Genomic DNA, 19,304 nt, shown 5'->3' on the forward strand with positions numbered 1-19,304 from the left:
GAACAGCGATCCTAACCCCTATTAACGCAGCATGACAATTGGCGTAGTAGTAGGACACACCCAGACGGACAGAAAAAGACAACTAAAAGCCTCCGTAACACTGTTGTCTTCTTTTCGGCGTATGCGTGTGTTTCTGCACTACGATTTGTCACGATGTCGCACAAAGAAGTGCCGTGATGTGCAGTTTTAGCAGGACAACCTTCTGGACGCATCAACGAACACCTTTAGCAGGCACATGTTCAATTCCTTCCTTCCATGCTCCTTCCTATAGGCCAACTGCAACGACATTTTGAGCCACGTAAGACGCCTAGTTTCCGATAGTGTGGATATACCACGTGTTTTTGTAGGCGAGCCATGTAGACGTGGTGTGATGTGGCGGGTTTTTATTAGACCATACAGATCTTTTTTTGTCTTTTTAATCACCTGTGAAATATAGCATACTTCTAGTTGGATTGAGTTGGGTTGGATTACTCAAGGTGGAGGACATTACTTGCATGATAAATCAAAATGCATGTTCGACTAATTGATTTTTTCATCAATTACGTTCCTGCACATACTGAAATTTAGGAATTGTAGCCGGTGACTTCTCAAGGCGTACCCACTCGGAACGAATATTCAGGACGGCACCAGTTTCGATATATTGCATTACCAAAGTGTGCGACAAAATACATGGGTCTTCCGGTTACTGCTGTGCTTCAATGCGTAGAGCGGCTGTTCGTTAACAAACGAACAAAAAACTAGGAGGAGCAAAAGTAAAATTTTAGCGCAAGTATCACGCCGCATATCTCGAAACGAGTGTGATCCTTAAGTTGTTTCAACTGGATATACCTTGCATACTCAGCGGCTAAAATTCGTAAATTTCAGTATGTACCGCAACGTAATTAACTGAAAAGTTATAGCTTGCTTTTTTTTGCGAATCAGTGAATCATGCATTTTCATTTCACGTGCGCGTAAAGTCCGGCGCTTCGGGTAAGCTTGCTGTAGGACTACTATTACGTTACCTACTACAGGTGGCTTTTAAAAATTCTGTATTGTCTAAAAAAACAACCAACAGAAGAAACTCCACACAAAATATTAGGTTCGAAATACGAGTGTGTGCATCAAGAAACACTGTAGAAGCAGACACCTTGAAGAAGACGTTTTTGACACCGGAAGTGAAAAAACCGCAGCCATTACCGCGCGTTGGAAGTGACGCACGACTAAGAACGCGTGGCTCTTCAGCATGACCTCTGAGACTTCGAGGTGCAGCCGTGGGCTGAAACATCTCGGAGACGACGCGCTGGCACAATGTCACCTCGCTCGACCCCCCCCCCCCTCCCCCCTCTCTTCCAGCTGCCAAGTGCATACATCGTCTGCGTAGGTACTATTAGGCTGTCAATATGAAAATTAGATAATTATCAGCCCTACAGCTTTGCTAATGTTGCTTTAGTGGTACGTACCACTACTTTATAAGGAATGTAGCGGAAGTAAAATCTTGTTCCAGTTGGCCTTTAAGGTAATTATGAGTTCGCATGCACGTACAAGTAACAGCTTATGATTACCAAACTAGATAGATTAATGGCAGACACAACGACGCAATAAACGTCACTATATGTGCATGCTACACACGTTCAACGAACCACCGATGATTTTGCATCCTGGCATTGCCGCACCGTCAAATCACACTATCAGAAAACTCACATCGACGGTGCCGTTGTATATACCCGCAATTAGTTTCTTGAGGTAATGCAATGATGATGAGGTCGAAATGGTTGGTGCGGCTCGATGGATGGGTGTTAGGAGCACCTCGTCTATTCGATGGAAAGATTCAACAGAGTGTCAGCAGAAATTTTTTAGCGAAGTCAACCAAGCCTGCGGCAATATTCTCTATGACTGTAGATAATATTAACGCAGATAGCGAAGTACACTTGAAAGAGGAAAACAAAATATTACATGCACCAGCACCCAATACTTGAACCCAGTAGACATCAGTGGAATGAGCTGACGCGCATGGTTCGTTATCGCAGAGCAAGGAAAATGGCACTGCCAAGTATGACGCGATTAGCGTAGCTCGGAGTCAGGGGTTAAAATAGGTGGATACTGGAACGGAATCTGTGATGACGAGCCACCAAACCTCTCAATATGGATGTTTGCTTATATTTAAATATCGTTATAACAACAGTCCAAAGCACCCTGCGGCGACCACCCTGCCCTCCCTTCCTCTCCCCCTCTCCCCTCCCCCTCCACCACCTCCCCCCGTAGAAGCTCTCGTTGCAAAAGTCTATAGAAGAATACGATACCAGGAATTCGATTTCGGTCCACCACGGTCGCATCTGCTGTGCCGTGGACGGAATGGAATCATGCGCTTTTACTAATATTTTGGTGTGCCGTCTTGAAGAACCCGTACATCTGAAATTGAGTTCATTTACCAAACAAAACGGAGATCTTCTTAAAGTTTATCGTCTCTGACTGTCGCATGTATTTTCAAGTGAATTAAGTTCATGTTTGTTTTTCGTAAACGATCTTGGAATGTTCTTTTTTTAAGACTGAAGCCTGCAGTCTGCAGTTTGACATGAGGCCCGGAAACCAGACACAAAACAGCTGGAAATAGTCGCACGTATGCTGCCCAGCTTCGATGTACATGCATGATATTAGTGAAGCTCAACCTGAACAGAAATTATATAATGTAAGAGAAGATAGCAGATCATCAAATAATATAGTCTTAGATAACAAGAACATGGTGCGTTGTACAATACGTGACTTTAAAAGTAAATTAAAGTGAAATGATGCTAATCAGTCCATGGTTTATCCCTTCAAGTCACTGCATTCCCAGAATTACGTTATTGCACATAGAAAGAAAAAGGGGAGGGGCAAGAGAGAGAGAGAGAGAGAGAGAGAGAGAGAGAGAGAGAGAGAGAGAGAGAGAGAGAGAATGAAGTCACACATGAAAAGTTGAATGCCGGGGGGTTACCGGATGGAGGCAACAATAAATCATTCGTCATCGTTACATTTACCAAGCAGCAAACGTCTATATCCCGGTCCCAGAAGGAATGACCGAAGTTGAAAAATGCAGGAGAAAATTGCGAACAGCTACATGGTATCCTGGATATTGCTGCGTTGTGAAACACGGTCAAGCGCGCCTTCAACGAAGACTATATGGCAACCTCAGCAATAAAACAAAAAGTAAGACTGCAGTATTACAGAACGAAGAAGGCGAAATACGAGCGCATTAGAAGATGAAAGTGCGGACCATTTTGTTTTGTTGAGAGGTGTAGTACCTATGTTTCAGCGGGCTTAAGTATCAAGAGTTATATATCTTCACCAAAGCACGTTCGCAATCCAGTAATGAACTGAAGCGTGCGTTAGAGATTACATAATTTCGGGTCGGTGACCAAGACGCTGAGATGTGGCGCAGCAGAGACACGATGATTAAGATTGCATTTTTTTTTTTATAGCACGCTAATGTGTTTCAATCGGTTTCCCACGACGGGCCGTTATTTTCTAGAGTGGTCTGGCTCCGTGTTTGATGATCTCGCTTTAAAGCCATTTTTACCACTCAGACTCCTTGTACTGGGAAACGACCATCACGCCTTGACTTACTGCCATGGTTTCAACTTGCTAGGAGTTATGGACCAACAGCGCTTATTTCTCATTTTTATATATTTGAGTGTGTATGTGTTTGCACGTGAGTAGCGCAACGAACACATACGAAGACTACATGTACATTTATAATAAAGGAAACAAAGAGCTTCCTTTGTAACTTCATGTCACAGTCCGGTGGATAACAATTTTCACCACACACACACACACACACACACACACACACACACACACACACACACACACACACACACACACACACACACACACACACACACACACACACACACACACACACACACACACACACACACACACACACATATATATATATATATATATATATATATATATATTCGCATCATAAGACGCCAAGAGACAATGACACGAAGGTCGGCATAGGAGAAATTACCTACAGTTCTTGACTGAATGAAAGAAGTGACAAAAAATCGAAATGAAATTGGCTGAAAAAAGAAATCGCCGCACGTTGTGTACGAACGCACGTCTTCACATTAGCCATGCGATGCTCTTAATAAATGACCTACCGCGGCGCCGTATTTCCATCCACTATCTGGAGTACTTACGCTTATCTACTATGACTAACCCTAGGAGAGTTCAGGCGCTTGCACTTCTCGACTCGGTCGTGCCAGTTGTGCTCCGCGGCCGATACATTGCTTCAAGCGGCACTGAAGATTCAGCATTCTTGCTGAATGCTTCAAATTCGGCCGATAAGCCAGCTCGCTACTGTTACATAATAAAGGTTAGAATGCAAACGCCGCAATAGACGGAAATAAAAATTTAAAAAAAAATAAAAATAGCTACGGTGTCCGCGAGAAGGGAAAAATAGGGAAACAAGACGAGTTCATCAGAACGGCTTCTAACGAATAACAACACTGCGGTTGCTAATAAAAGACATCACCTTCTCCGTGGGCGGCAACGAAGGCCGCAAACGACAGGACAAACCTGTTCTTGTCCCGTGTCACGGTTCATCAAATCCTTGCCGGCTCCAAACAGAGTATAGCCCTGTTCATCATCATCATCATCATCATCATCATCATCATCATCATCATCATCATCAGCCTAGTTACGCCCACTGCAGGGCAAAGGCCTCTCCCATAGTTCTCCAACTACCCCGGTCATGTACTTAGTACTCCACAAATCATTCCTGGGGCACAATTTGCGTAATTTTGACTTCTTGTCCGTGCTTGGTCAGCGCAAGACTGGGCGCCATATGCAGCGGCGTAAGAAAGAGCGTCGCGGTGTTTAACATGAACTATCCTTGTTCATTGTTCAGAAGCATAATGACCTAACCTGCTTTACAAAAAAAAAAAAATGAAAACAGCGAAATATTAACAAGTGGCGTTTCGCTTTGCTAGCTCCAGACTGAGTTTGCAGGTAAAATTTATGTAATACAATAAGTTGTGCGCTTCTTCATCGTGCTACACACTGATTATAGCTATAGCTATATATATATATATATATATATATATATATATATATATATATATATATATATATATATATATATATATATATAGTTTGATTATCGAGACTACGATGCAGAGAACATAAGGTGCTTTGAACTGTATGTTCAAAGCTATTTACGTCTTTTTTTTTTAACTGTTTACGTTATTCCTGAGCATATGCCATACTATATTACACCTAATACCGGCTTAATGTTTCGATATGTTTAAGACAAAGTTCTTGTTTGGTGCCTGTAGCGTTATGTCGTTAAATTGCAATGTGCCATTTACGAAGAAAAAGGAAACTTACGATAATTCTCTCGTTAATGCGAAATTTTGCGTTTGAAAATAGCGAAATACGTGTGCTTATGCGTCTTAATTGCACGGCTAGTTTCCACTAGGTGGGTGTGAATATCTGAAATATTCAATACGGATCAAATAGCCTTTGCTATTCGATTCGTACTCGATTCGATAATTGACTCTTCAATTGAGTACTGTCGAATATTCGTTTAGTTCGAATACTAAAAGAACAATATTTTTTGCCGCCTACAAGGACAACGGGTGGCGGTTGGTGCACCTGGAGACTCGTCTCAATGATCCTGATTTAGCAGCACCGCAGTTCCGCAGACGATCGACTTCCTGAACAAACACACGGGAGGAGGTCACTCGTGCACAGCAGTTACCAGCCGTTCAGTAAGCGTGCCTCGTCTTACGCAGCGCATGAATTAATTCAGACACAAATCAATTTCTCACTTCACCAATCCCCCCATGATCGCATTCCTTCAAAACCGATCGCGGTGCTGTAGTATTGGCCCTTAGATCTTTTAACGAGCACTGCGCTCTACTACGCGCATACGGTGACGTTCTGTTTCTGGTTTTCGTTGCTTTAATTGTCGCAGTGCGCCAGATGTGAACGCACTGTATTACATCTAGTGCACACGTGTGAAATAATGTAAATGTAACTAGCTGTATAGCACCATACTTCACTGATGTTTATGCAAAAATGTCGATCGCTGTCTCCCACCATGCCAGGGGAGCACATTTATTCTACCTCCTGAAAAATATACCTGCGCATGCACCAAGCGCACAAGTGAATAGCACGGTGCAGCATGTCGCCAAGAGGGCAAGCCAAAGTTCGCAGTACCAAACCAGTCCGTGAACCGTTATAAATTTCTATTTCTCCGGAGAGAGAGCTATTTCTCTCTATCGCTAATTCAGAAATAAACGTTTGTCTCTCTCTCCGCACCGGAACTGAACGAGAACAAATTCGGAGCACGTTGAACCCGAACCTAAACACAACCGGTATATCTTTCGGTTCGACACCTTGTGTTTCGTTCAAACACCCACAGACGTGTCTGTGCCTTCTCGCATCGGCACATTCGTTTAATCGTTTTCATGTGTTCGCGACGTTATGGGTGGAACAGGTTTCAATTATCCGTATACCGTAGCGTCGCATATGTGCTTGAATTTTTTATGCCTATTGTTCTTTTTCTCACTTAGTTTTCACTTGCTAATATTCTGAAAAAAGCCGCAGTGCTTTGGTGGCCAAACCGCCCATACTTGAAAGCTGATAGCAACACTGTTTTATTACAGGGCCAGCATTTATTTATACACGATTACTCAGGCATCTTAATACGGCTTCTTATCGCCTATCGTACTTTATGCAAAATTTCCGGGTGACGCTTAGACACAGAAAAAATGGGTTTGCAATCACTCGTTGAACAAATGTGATTGCAAACACTTCTTTGCAGTCAAGGTAACCTCTTAATGGATCTCATGTGCGGAGTCATGAAATTCAATATATTTGGTAAACTGCTACGTCGTGTGCACAATAACATTATCTTTGAAGCTGAGCTGGCTCTCCGTCGGAGTGATGCTGAACGTATCTGGAGGATCTTCGATAGTGGCGTCCATGTGCTGGTTCTCCGAGCCCCTGCGAGAGCGCAAATCGCAGCCACGGCACCGACCTCGTCAGTTCGGGCAACGAGGAGCGTCGATTCATCGCACTAAGGAATAGATGACAGTCACGTCACAGACGCTAGAACGAATAAACTGTGACTGACACATTGCGACGTGAAACGGCCAAAGTGCTCCACAACTTGGGACGTGCCACCGCTTTCTCTTAAATGACGTCAGGGAAAAACCTGACGATTACTGCGAATACGATTTTAGATTTTGATCACGTGCTCGCACTCGTACTAGAGAGCTCATACTATAGAGAGCCAATAGCAGGAACGTAACTTAGCACGCATACTCAACCATGCCCGCACGGTGGTGACACATAAATTAGAACCAATGTATAACAGCAATGGCAATTTTAGCCACCGTTACCTAAATATTTTATGAATGACGCACATAAACATTTCTACTTTAGGCGCAGATCATTCTTCGAGTTACTACCACCCTCCGACTTCAATTGTAAAGATCCGTTCGCCGCAATCCGAAGCCTGAATTGGAAACACGTCGCCTTTCGACTGTTGTAAGCAAACATGGTGAACTTGTGTAGCAAAGTGCTATGAAGGAGAGGGAAAAAAAAAACTCACGCGAAGCACGCACCATGGAGAAAGAAAAAAAAGAAAAACATTGGGAGGAAGAGCCACGTGACAGTCGTGATGCCTAGTGCCAAAAAAGATAATAGATATATGCTTAAAAAGGCTACCGAAAAACGGGCTTTCACCACTCCGAGGCTATGCCGTAGAGTAGAAAGGAAAGTGGGCGGCGAGTTCCGATCGTGAAGAGGGCGAGATTAAAAGCTACTACGAACCAACCAATGCCTTGAAAGTTCGGCAGCATTGGAGGACCAACGCGCTTTCGGTCAAGGAGGCTTCGTCAGGCTACCAAACACTGAGTAACTCCAGTTGGCGAAACGTCCGCACTGGGCTTGGACCCCTTCCTCACGGACAGAGGGGGCGCAAGCAAACCTAGGAGCCAATATGTTCGCCCTTAAATTTGTGTGCGAGATAACTTGTTAGAACTCGGCATATATCAATCGCACAGTGAGTGAGGTCGTGCGAGTCTGTGTGCACGAGCTTAAAGGGACGCTAAAGACGAATAAAAAAAGCTCTCCGTCATACCAAAAAGGCGGCGTTTAATGTAGGAAGAGGTTTCATAATCCAGGAAAAGACGCAGAAGTGAAAGCCATCCGGAGACGTTACCTTCAAGTTCCCGACCTGGTAAGCTGCGACGTCACGGTTTCTGACGGTGGCTAGTCGGGCGCAGTTGATATTTTATTAACTTTTTATATTTTTTTATATTTCGATATTGTATTTTACAGGGGGATATAAGTGAATTTAGCAGGTTTCAGGTCATCCTAGAGGGCCACAATGGCTCAACCACGATAACATACTTAGAAATCGGTAACGTCCGACCGACGTAACGGCGCAGTGGTTTCAGAGCGAAATTTAAAAAAGAAAAATGTGAAAGAGTGAACTTCATTATTAATTTTACGCGTGAATTATTACTATTACTTTTTATGTAATCCCACCATAATGAACCTATTACCGCGGAAATTACCGTCTCGAAACAACACCTTACAAACTGCTTTAGTCTTTTCTATAAAGCGTCGATCTCTTTGTGGACTGGCTCCCATCGGCATCCGCTCACCACTCCTCGCTGACGGGTGGGTCTCCACCGAGGTCCGGACCGGCGATGGACTCCATGTCGACGCCTTCCTTCTTCGATAACGAAGCGAAGAACAGCACGAGCGCGGCCGCCGTCACGACGAAAATACCGATGCTTGCCGCGGCCACGAAGAGCTTGTGGGAGCCGGTGGTGCTCAGACCGTAGCTGCCCGACTCCCGGTCGGCTGACGCGGGAGGCAAGCAACATTGTGCGCGATGAGCCGCAGCTAACGGACGGTTCTCTAACATAACTTCCACTGCTACGGACTGCGCATATTGAATACTGTCCACAAAGAAAAAGATGGCAGCTACGGAAAAAAAATATATGTCATCCGCCAGATAGTAGCCGCGGCTATATACAAAGGGAACCCTCAGGAGTTTCTCAGAAAAAGAGAAAGAACGCTTTGCAATTGAAAAAAAAAGTTATGATTCGGGGACGAACTGATGGACGAACTGACCATGATTCTTCCTCCACTTAGGGTTCCCGCATGAGTGATTTCAAAGTATTCTTTGTCCCAGTGCATCGAGTTGTCGATTCTTTCACTATCGCGCCGTGGCCGCCTAGCCTCGGGATTATAGTTTAAAAAAGTAGACCGACCCCCCTGGAAAGGCGTTGGTCCCGGGTTCTCTTTCCGCACCGGGACGAACTTTCTTTTTTCTAAAGCTGTATATTCTGTGAAACCGGTACGGGGTTTGTTTCGTACATGCGGCTACTGCCGGGTGAATGACATGTTTTTCCTTTGACGATTATTCCTCCATCTTGCGGTGTTCCGCAAAACTGATTCCCAGATAATGGCTGCAAAGAGATACTGACGAGGAAAGTAAGATGTTAGTGTGGCTGTCAACCGGGAGCATGCTACTCCACCTGGCACCAGGCCTCGCACGTATACAATCTACTCCATGCATTGGGCGCAGGATCAAAGGATATGTGCATTGAACAATACAACCTTCATGTACGCACAATGAAGCTATTAGGAATGCTTCATTACGATACGTAGCTATCGGAAACGCTTGATGAGCGATTCGTTGACTGCAACGCGGAGGCAGTGTTTTTCCATAGGCCGTACAGGTCTCAAATCTCGAGGTTGGAACCGCATTGAAAGTTTAACGCGACTATTCGAGAGCGATTGCATTAAATAAGGCGCGGCCGCAGGCCGTTGCAGGTCCACTAGAACAGCGCACGCAAAACACAATTCTCGTCGAAGTCTTCCGTCCTGCTCACTAACATACAGAACCTGCCGCGCTGGGTTAAAAAATGTATTACCGTAACGGATGAGCTGATGAAACACATTTACGATAGCACTGAAGTCTGGCGCTCTTTCCAACAAGGACGAGTAACGTATGGATGTGTATAGATCTTTATAAGTATAAGCATTTATGCTTTCTTTTTCTTTTGCAGTTAGAGACATGAAATTTTGCATTCAATAGTGCAATTGTCGCTATTACATCGCTGCTCTGCTATCACGCAACAAAGTATCGGGACCACTTTCAAAATCACATCGGAGACTTTTATCCTGCCTCCTTTTCCTCGAAGGAATCAAATTCGCATTTCACGCTATATTTTCACCCCAAGTACGAGACAGAAAACACATGTTCCGCGCGGTCGAGCACTGGTAGCCTAATTCGAACGCTTACTCTGTTCTTATTGCAATGGCAAACACTTCCATGTGCGACTCAAGCTACTCAAAAGACACACACACGCACATCCACCCACCCACCCACCCACCCACCCACACACACACACACACACACACACACACACACACACACACACACACACACGCACGCACGCACGCACGCACGCACGCACACACTTATTGTTTTTCTAATTGATGTAACGTGAAACGCGACGCCTGCGTTAAAACGACAACACCGTAGATCGCTTTCCGAGAAAAAAAATATGTTCTTGGACCATGGCCCCATCTATCGCACGCATGCTCACAAAGCCACGCGGTCGTTACTTCACTTTACCAAGTCTACTAGCCGCGCAGTGACCGACTGTAGGCGTGATGGGCGGCCCAATGCGCTTGCACTTCCTAATGCTATCTCCTTTCTAGCTTTTCCACCCCTTAACCCCTTTTTTTTTACCCTGCGTCGAGAAGCAAACCGGTTGCGCGTCAGGTTGACATCCCTACACCCTTCCCTTGTATCTTCCTCCGCCTTGTTGACATGCGCCGCTTTCTGTTTGACGCGGGCAGCGCTCGGAAAAGCAAACGCGATACAACGTATTGTCTCACTCACATTCCAGGCATACGCCGGACAACGAGAATGGCTCCCGGCGGCACACGCAAGGACGGTTGACGCACAGCTCGCTCCACTTGCAGTCATCGTTGGTCAGGCACTTCTTGGGGCTGGCAGACACTGCGGATAACATTTATCTAGGATGGAGGCCACGCTAAACAGAAGCTTAGATAATGAGTGTGGAAAGAAAGCAGGTCTACAGGAAAACGTGTTCCTACTGCGCGCTTCTTCACTACCCGAGGGCAACAGACTTGAGTGCCCGACTATAGACATCCTGCACCTAACTTTGTGGATGTGAAAGTGCGGTATACTCACGTTTCATCTCTCTATTTCACTTCCCATCCCCCTCCCCACGTGTAGGGTAGCAAACTGGACTCAGTCTGGTTAACCTCCCTGCCTTTCCTTCCTCCTCTCTCCCTCTCTCTCTCTCTACTGCCCGCTACACCTATAGAGCTGGGAGGAACCCATCCAAGCGATGTTTCTGTTCGTGCCCTAGGCAAGGCGAGCTATCGCGCAAGGAACTGCCAGTACGCAAGCACGGCGCCATGTGTGTCCAATGAGTCTTCTTGTGTCGCCCTCATGTGATCGTACAAGGAGTGCTTCAGCAGTATCAACGTTACGACGATGGGGCATGCCTTCGTCACGACAGGGACAAGTCCACTTGCCGAAACGTTGGCTGCACAGGCATTCCTTTGTTCGACCCCTGTTGGGTCACTTCAAGTCCATGTCTCTGTGAACTTCTGCATTGTCTGGTTTTCTTGACACCACGCCTAGATATTAGGAATCAATAAAACTACACTGCAACCCCGGCCCAAGTATCTTAATGGGCAGAAGTTCTGTGAAGTCACAAATTAATGGCCCCCTCATCTCTACCCGTATATTATTTACCTAATAAAACATTTATTTACTTATTTATTTACTTATTTTCGTAGTAATCGTCGTCGTTGTTGCTGTTGCAAATTTCAATCGTTGTGAAGAACCTCGCCACTAATTCCCGGGTTATTCTAAACTGCAAGAATTACTGAACATGGTTCAGTAGTAGCCGAGAAATATACAAACGAAATGTTTCGTGGCCACAATGCGAGGAGGTGAGATATCCTCACCGCGACCGACGCGCTATCTCGTTGCCTGGACCAGCGCTCGCGCCTCCTCTGCTGCCACCTCTCAAAGCGGGAGCCGAGGGCCCACGTGACTTTTACGTCACGACTCTCACTTCCGTTACTTCTTGCCTCCATGCTTCTTTCAACGGCAGAATTCCAGAGGCGGCTTGGTGCTCTCTGCTTTCCACATGGACTTCCCGAGTTCGCGCTCCTGCTGGCTCTTCGTGGGCGACAGGCGGTACGCGTCTGACGCAGAATCGTCGCGCTTCTTGACGTCACTCTGCTGACTGGCAGCCGCGTTCCTTCGAGAAAAGGGCTTCTGTTTGAGTTTGATCTAGTACGTGGCTTTCTCTCGAGTACATGCAATATGTCGAAGCGAGAATTACCCGCCGTATAGTCCAGTGGCCATAGCTTGCGCTACTGAGTTCAAGGTCGCTGGTTGGATCCGGTTCGAGGCATCCGCATTTCCATGGAAATGCAAAAAAACGCTCGCGTGCTTTCATTTTATGTGTGCTTCAAAGAACCCCAGGAGGTCAAATGTCATCCGGAGTACCCCACTACTGGGCGCCTCACAATCCGATCGTGGGTTTGGCGTATAAAACCTCGGAATTTCACTGAATCTTTGATTTGGAAGAGCAATCGTCACGGCGCGAATTTCGCACCAAGCTAACCTGATAAGGCGTGATAAAGCAACCGGAAAGACGCGGACGTAAGGAAGACGAAGTACGCACAGGCGCTGAATTACGACTTCACTTTGTTGGCTTAGACAAGCGTATATACTGTTCGCATACACCGTGGCGCAAATAAACAGAAAATCCCGTGATTCGATCGTCCTTTGGTAAGCTAAAACCTGGTTAGCGGTCCTTTAGCTTCGAAAAAAAGAAAGAAGAAGAATGTAATGTTTTGTTCCAAGCAGCCCCACAATGCCAATGCTACCCGCATGGCCGAGAGCGTTTTGAAGCAGATTTTGTCGTTGGAAAAATAACGATGTGGCGCAGATTTTTGTAGTCCTCAACAATGATGATTCTAAATTGTTGTCAGCCGGACGCGATTACTCGTTAAGCAGGCCACTCACAGGCACAAAAAAAAAAGACTTACGACGATACAGTCACGTAGCACACACGCACGCTACTCATTCGAGCAATATTTTTTTATGCCTAAAGATGTGTAGCTATAGTAATATGGGGCCGAGCTACCAATTCGCTGCCTTACAAGCAGATACTGATAAACTCGACACAGCAAAGCGGCTACAACAACATGCAATGGCGGGTAATTTGTTTTCCGAGTGCTCCACAACACAGCCGCCCTGCTAAACGCGCGAAGGGCGCGTCTTCACTTCAGGAACCCTTCTCCAACCAAGGCCAGCCCGCCGGTACATGCGAAGTATATGCGAATGCGGGACACGCCAAAAACGTGCGGTGGGCTGAGCGCGCGCGCTCCTGCTAATTCCGACCGAACTTCATCACAAACTATGCGCAACCCGACAATACGGCTCGTGGAGTTTCCAAACGAGTGACCGCGAACACGTGCTACCGTGCACTGGATTGCATTGGCTTGAGTGACCCTTTAGCTTTATTAATCGCAGCAATTGCGTCGGCACTCTTCGTATGAGACGGCGACGAGACCCCAACCACACGTTAACTGCTCTTTCGCCGTGACCGCCGAGATTGCGCGGTGCGGCTTGTCCTGGCGCCGCATTTCGAGCAGTTTCTCTCATTCGTACCATGCATGCGTGCAGCTTCAACGGAATGTAGCAGATATGGAGCAATTGTGGCCGCATTCCCACCGCTGCAATTTATGCACCGTGGCGGGAAAAGCCACTCATATAGATGAGCCAGTCAATCCAGTGTGTACTTTGAGCTCGGGCCACACAACAGATAGCGCTCTATTCGAGACTAATGAAATAAGAATACGAAGGATGCGCAACAGCCAACTTTCGTACTAATCTTCCAGTTATCTATGCACTATACTGCGTATGTTTTGTTTCCCTGACAAACACGCATGCATGTTTCATGATGAGAATGCAACTTCTACTCAATTCGATAATTCGGAGGGGAAGTAAAAGAAAGCATTATTGTTGAGAGTGCCTAACAGAAGAAGGCGTTCAAAATGGTCCCGCCACTTGTCAGAGGAAAACCAATTCTTTCCTTTGAAACGTGATAGCCTACGCGACTTTAACGACTGCCCCATTGCAAAAGTGGGCTGACCGCCACAAGGAATTCCCCAGCTACGACAGTTCGGTGAAGCGTAGGGCAGTCCCATACTCGATGTCACAGTGTTCATCGTTCACAACTTGTCCACTACAACTACAACGTTTAATTTAAACCATGTCAGTAATTAGCCTATATTTTTTTAATTCGTAAAAAATATTGCAGTTTGCGCAATACCCGGTTACCCGAGGTGTAGGCGTGAACATTCGATTTGGTGGTGCCATCTCGCGGCGGAGAATATAACCATAAAAAAGAACAGACGGCTTCATTTGCAGCGACCTACCACGTTGTAACTGGTGTCGTAAAAGAAGTGCTGTGAGGAACATGCTCGTCAACGAGAACTTGTTTTGCATTTTACGTTTCTTTCTTCTGCGACGAAAACATCCATTTAACAAGAACGCTAACAAGAACGCTTCAAGTGCGTAACGGTTGCAAAACGCGTCAAAACGGTGTTTATACCCGATTTTGTTACCGCCGTCCCCGACTCCGGTAAACTACAACACTCTAGTAACAAAAAAAAATTAAAAACACTTGTTTTCTTTTGGGCACCGCCTTAAGTCACGTGCAAACAGCTCCCACTGCGAGACACATAGCCGTATTGATTTCTACTTTGAGGCGCAACGTAGAAATCACAGTCGTGCGCGACAACTCAGCCGAAGCCTCTGCGCTCACAGCGTAAACCGCCTTTGTCTGGCTTTCAAGGGATCTCGCAAAAGCTTTGAATCTAAACGCGCGTACAGAGCGGCAGGAAATCGTCTTTAGCGAGACGGTCCCACCTCGGACACATCTGTTGCCAGCCGGAGCAAATCCTTCGGGGCAGGAGCAGTTTGCACCGGTGCACAGCGCCTTCGATTCTGGGCAGTTGTTAAGCCCGTCGCACTGCTTGTGCCCTGCGGGTGTAAGCAGGAGTAGTAAGTTGTACCGCGTACGCGAAGAAAAGTCGGTGTATCAACTGGCCACCTATGGAAGGCTGTCGTTTGAAGAAGATAGTGCGCTCAATAATACACGATACAGAAACTGGCCGATATCTGGGAGAAACCTAAAGGAGCCAAGGGCCAACTGGTCTCATGCTTCGCATATCTCGATACACGGGAACGAAGATAGTGTTTTGACCGGCATCACATTTTTTTTTTCAATTTCTTCCAGTTTCTTTTCATTTAGAAGTAAAAAGTTCTATTTAGAAGTTCTAACTAAAAATGGGATTCTTGCATTCAAAAGTAAGATTCAAGTACACCGACTGTATAGAGATTTTCATATCATTCCATCGATTATGTTACAAATATTACTCAAATTCGCCCCCTCCCCTCTAAACAAAACAGAATAAACAACTCTGCAACTCCGCATTAAATAAAGGATATTACGCAATAAACTGTGCCTAATAATACACATTAAGGGAAATAAAGTCAATACGTTCATACAACAAAAACCTTTGGAATGTTAAATCGTAAAATCCAGGGCAACAGTAGATGCAGCCTTCAGCAGAGTGCAGGAAAACGGCAAAATGGCGTTAACACGCATACAACTACTTGAATGTTGATCATTCCAATGTTTTTCGTGCGATGCCCGTGATGTCAGGCATTATTTTAACCACGCATCTGTCACCACTGACCGCTGTTCATGCCAGGACTGATCACGCGCTAAATTTAGTCGCAATCTCCAAAATTATTAACGTGCAAATCCACTGGCAATTCATCATCATCATCATCAGTCTAGTTACGCCCACTGCAGGGCAAAGGCCTCTCCCATACTTCTCCAACTACCCCGGTCATGTACTAATTGTGGCCATGTTGTCCCTGCAAAAGTCTTAATGTCATCCGCCCACCTAACTTTCTGCCGCCCCCTGCTACGCATCCCTTCCCTTGGAATCCAGTCCGTAACCCTTAGTGACCATCGGTTATCTTCCCTCCTCATTACATGTCCGGCCCATGCCCATTTCTTTTTCTTGATTTCAACTAAGATGTCGTTTACCCGCGTTTGTTGCCTCACCCAACCTGCTCTTTTCTTATCCCTTAACGTCACACCCATCATTCTTCTTTCCATAGCTCGTTGCGTCGTCCTCAATTTCAGCAGAACCCTTTTCGTAAGTCTCCAGGTTTCTGCCCCATATGTGAGTACTGGTAACACACAGCTGTTATACACTTTCCTTTTGAGGGATAGTGGCAACCTGCTGTTCATGATTTGAGAATGCCTGCCAAACGCACCCCAGCCCATTCTTATTCTTCTGGTTATTTCAGTCTCATGATCCGGATCCGTGGTCACTACTTGCCCTAAGTAGATGTAGTCCCTTACCCCTTCCAGTGCTTCGCTACCTATCGTAAACTGCTGTTCTCTTCCGAGCCTGTTAAACATTACTTTAGTTTTCTGCAGATTAATTTTCAGACCCACCCTTCTGCTTTGCCTCTCCAGGTCAGTGAGCATGCATTTCAATTGGTCTCCTGAGTTACTAAGCAAGGCAATATCATCAGCGAATCGCAAGTTGCTAAGGTATTCTCCATCAACTTTTATCCCCAATTCTTCCCACTCCAGGCCTCTGAATACCTCCTGTAAACATGCTGTGAATAGCATTGGAGATATCGTATCTCCCTGTTTGACGCCTTTCTTTATAGGGATTTTGTTGCTTTCTTTGTGGAGGACTACGGTGGCTGTGGAGCCGCTATAGATATCTTCCAGTATCTTTACATATGGCTCATCTACACCCTGATTCCGTAATGCCTCCATGACTGCTGAGGTTTCGACTGAATCAAACGCTTTCTCGTAATCAATGAAAGCTATATATAACGGTTGGTTATATTCTGCACATTTCTCTATCACTTGATTGATAGTGTGAATATGGTCTATTGTTGAGTAGCCTTTACGGAATCCTGCCTGGTCCTTTGGTTGACAGAAGTCTAAGGTGTTCCTGATTCTATTTGCGATTACCTTAGTAAATACTTTGAAGGCAACGGACAGTAAGCTGATCGGTCTATAATTTTTCAAGTCTTTGGCGTCCCCTTTCTTATGGATTAGGATTATGTTAGCGTTCTTCCAAGATTCCGGTACGCTCGAGGTTATGAGGCATTGCGTATACAGGGTGGCCAGTTTCTCTAGAACAATCTGACCACCATCCTTCAACAAATCTGCTGTTACCTGATCCTCCCCGGCTGCCTTCCCCCTTTGCATAGCTCCTAAGGCTTTCTTTACTTCTTCTGGCGTTACCTGTGGGATTTCGAATTCCTCTAGGCTATTCTCTCTTCCACTATCGTCGTGGGTGCCACTGGTACTGTATAAATCTCTATAGAACTCCTCAGCCACTTGAACTATCTCATCCATATTAGTAACGATATTGCCGGCTTTGTCTCTTAACGCACACATCTGATTCTTGCCTATTCCTAGTTTCTTCTTCACTGTTTTTAGGCTTCCTCCGTTCCTGAGAGCCTGTTCAATTCTATCCATATTATAGTTCCTGATGTCCGCTGTCTTACGCTTGTTGATTAACTTAGAAAGTTCTGCCAGTTCTATTCTAGCTGTAGGGTTAGAGGCTTTCATACATTGGCGTTTCTTGATCAGATCTTTCGTCTCCTGCGATAGCTTACTGGTTTCCTGTCTAACGGAGTTACCACCGACTTCTATTGCGCACTCCTTAATGGTTCCCATGAGATAGTCGTTCATTGCTTCAACACTAAGGTCCTCTTCCTGAGTTAAAGCCGAATACCTGTTCTGTAGCTTGATCCGGAATTCCTCTAGTTTCCCTCTTACCGCTAACTCATTGATTGGCTTCTTGTGTACCAGTTTCTTCCGTTCCCTCCTCAATTAGGAGCACCTAAAGGCTTTTCTTCCTCTTCCTTCTTGTTTTTTTTTCCTGAGCACGTGACTTATTGTGTGCTACATACACAATTTATTAACGATCGTTTACAATTACAAGAAGCACACGAGCACTACCAAAAGTACCACAGGAGTTTTTGGCAAGCAACACGTTCAGTAACGATCAGCGACTTTTTTCAGTAATCTTGCTGTTTCCGATCGCGCCTGCTTAAGGCGATTTTCTGGACAAACTTGCTCGAAACAACTACTCGCTGACTTTTACGGCATCTCGCGCTGCCACAAGATGGCGTTGCAGGTACCATCACGTTCATCGGCGTGAATTTCTGCAATCTTGCGCCGCCCCATTGTCTGGAGAGCTTTAAGATATTTTCGCCGCCAGAATTTATTTTTGCATAACTCGACGCAGCATTCGCAAATATCGTAGAAGAAACTCAGGTGGCGGGAACGCTACGAAACATTCCCGACATACGATGGGTGTTCGAACAATGAATGTCTCGGGCTGGAACCAGCGTTTCGACAAGCAGATTCGTCTTTGGCAGGGCGAAAGCAACAACTGCTCCCAAGACGAACTACGAGCGCAAATTCAAACGCCAACAAGAAAATTTCTGTTCAGAATGCCTGTTACGCGTAATTAGAAAGAAATCTAATCGCCCTCTATCCGGGGCTTCTAGGCATCGAGTAGTCGCAAGAGCACGTTTTGGAATCTGAATTATGCCTCCGTCATAAATTTACAAATGCAGGTGAACTTTGAATCGCTAGAACCCGCATTTTCCGGATTGTTCGCGTTTGAATTGTATGCAAATAGTGCGCGAGTCCCCTTGTCGTCGAAAGGTACGTTCCGGGCACACGCTTACCCTTTTCGGCTACACACGTAGTTGATCAATACACGCTCACGCCTTGCCTGTGGCTCCACACGCCTTGTCTGAAAGCAACTCTCACCTGGCGTGCACCGTTCCCCGTTGTCGACGTGTCGTTCGGAGCATTCGCACGATGCGTTTCGGCAGCGCATCAAGGGGTCCCGACACTCAACGTCGTGGGAGCACTCTGAAAGCGTAGAAGGGTTGCACAAAAAACGGCGAGCATTACTTGAAAAAAAAATGGACGCGCACGACATGTTCGGCACTACACATGTGCGCGTGTTCTCGTATGCTACAATACTTGACACCGCAACAGGGACATGACCACCTTACACGCATACGGACAGAAAGCAACTACGTGCCGTTGCACTAGTTATGACTCAGGATTCTTTAAATTATGTGACGTCCCTCGCGTTTTCACGATCATGGTACT

The 19,304-nt window shown here is 45.8% G+C and overlaps 1 protein-coding gene across 3 annotated transcripts in view; it reads right to left on the reverse strand.

The window, feature by feature from the left end:
• Positions 1-19,054, reverse strand: part of LOC142560252 (uncharacterized) — a 430,092-nt gene extending 411,038 nt beyond the window's left edge. For all 3 annotated transcript variants that reach the window (XM_075672207.1, XM_075672208.1, XM_075672209.1), the window contains exons 1-3: positions 18,954-19,054; positions 14,990-15,103; positions 10,904-11,023 (exon numbers count right to left, since the gene is read on the reverse strand). In XM_075672207.1, the coding sequence (XP_075528322.1) occupies positions 10,904-11,023; positions 14,990-15,103; positions 18,954-19,023 (304 nt within the window). In that variant the 5' untranslated portion in view covers positions 19,024-19,054. The remainder of the gene's footprint in view (positions 1-10,903; positions 11,024-14,989; positions 15,104-18,953) is intronic.
• Positions 19,055-19,304: the final 250 nt, after the last annotated feature.

Source organism: Dermacentor variabilis, chromosome 10 (genome assembly GCF_050947875.1).
Source record: "Dermacentor variabilis isolate Ectoservices chromosome 10, ASM5094787v1, whole genome shotgun sequence".
In the NCBI taxonomy this organism is placed as follows: Eukaryota; Metazoa; Arthropoda; class Arachnida; order Ixodida; family Ixodidae; genus Dermacentor; species Dermacentor variabilis.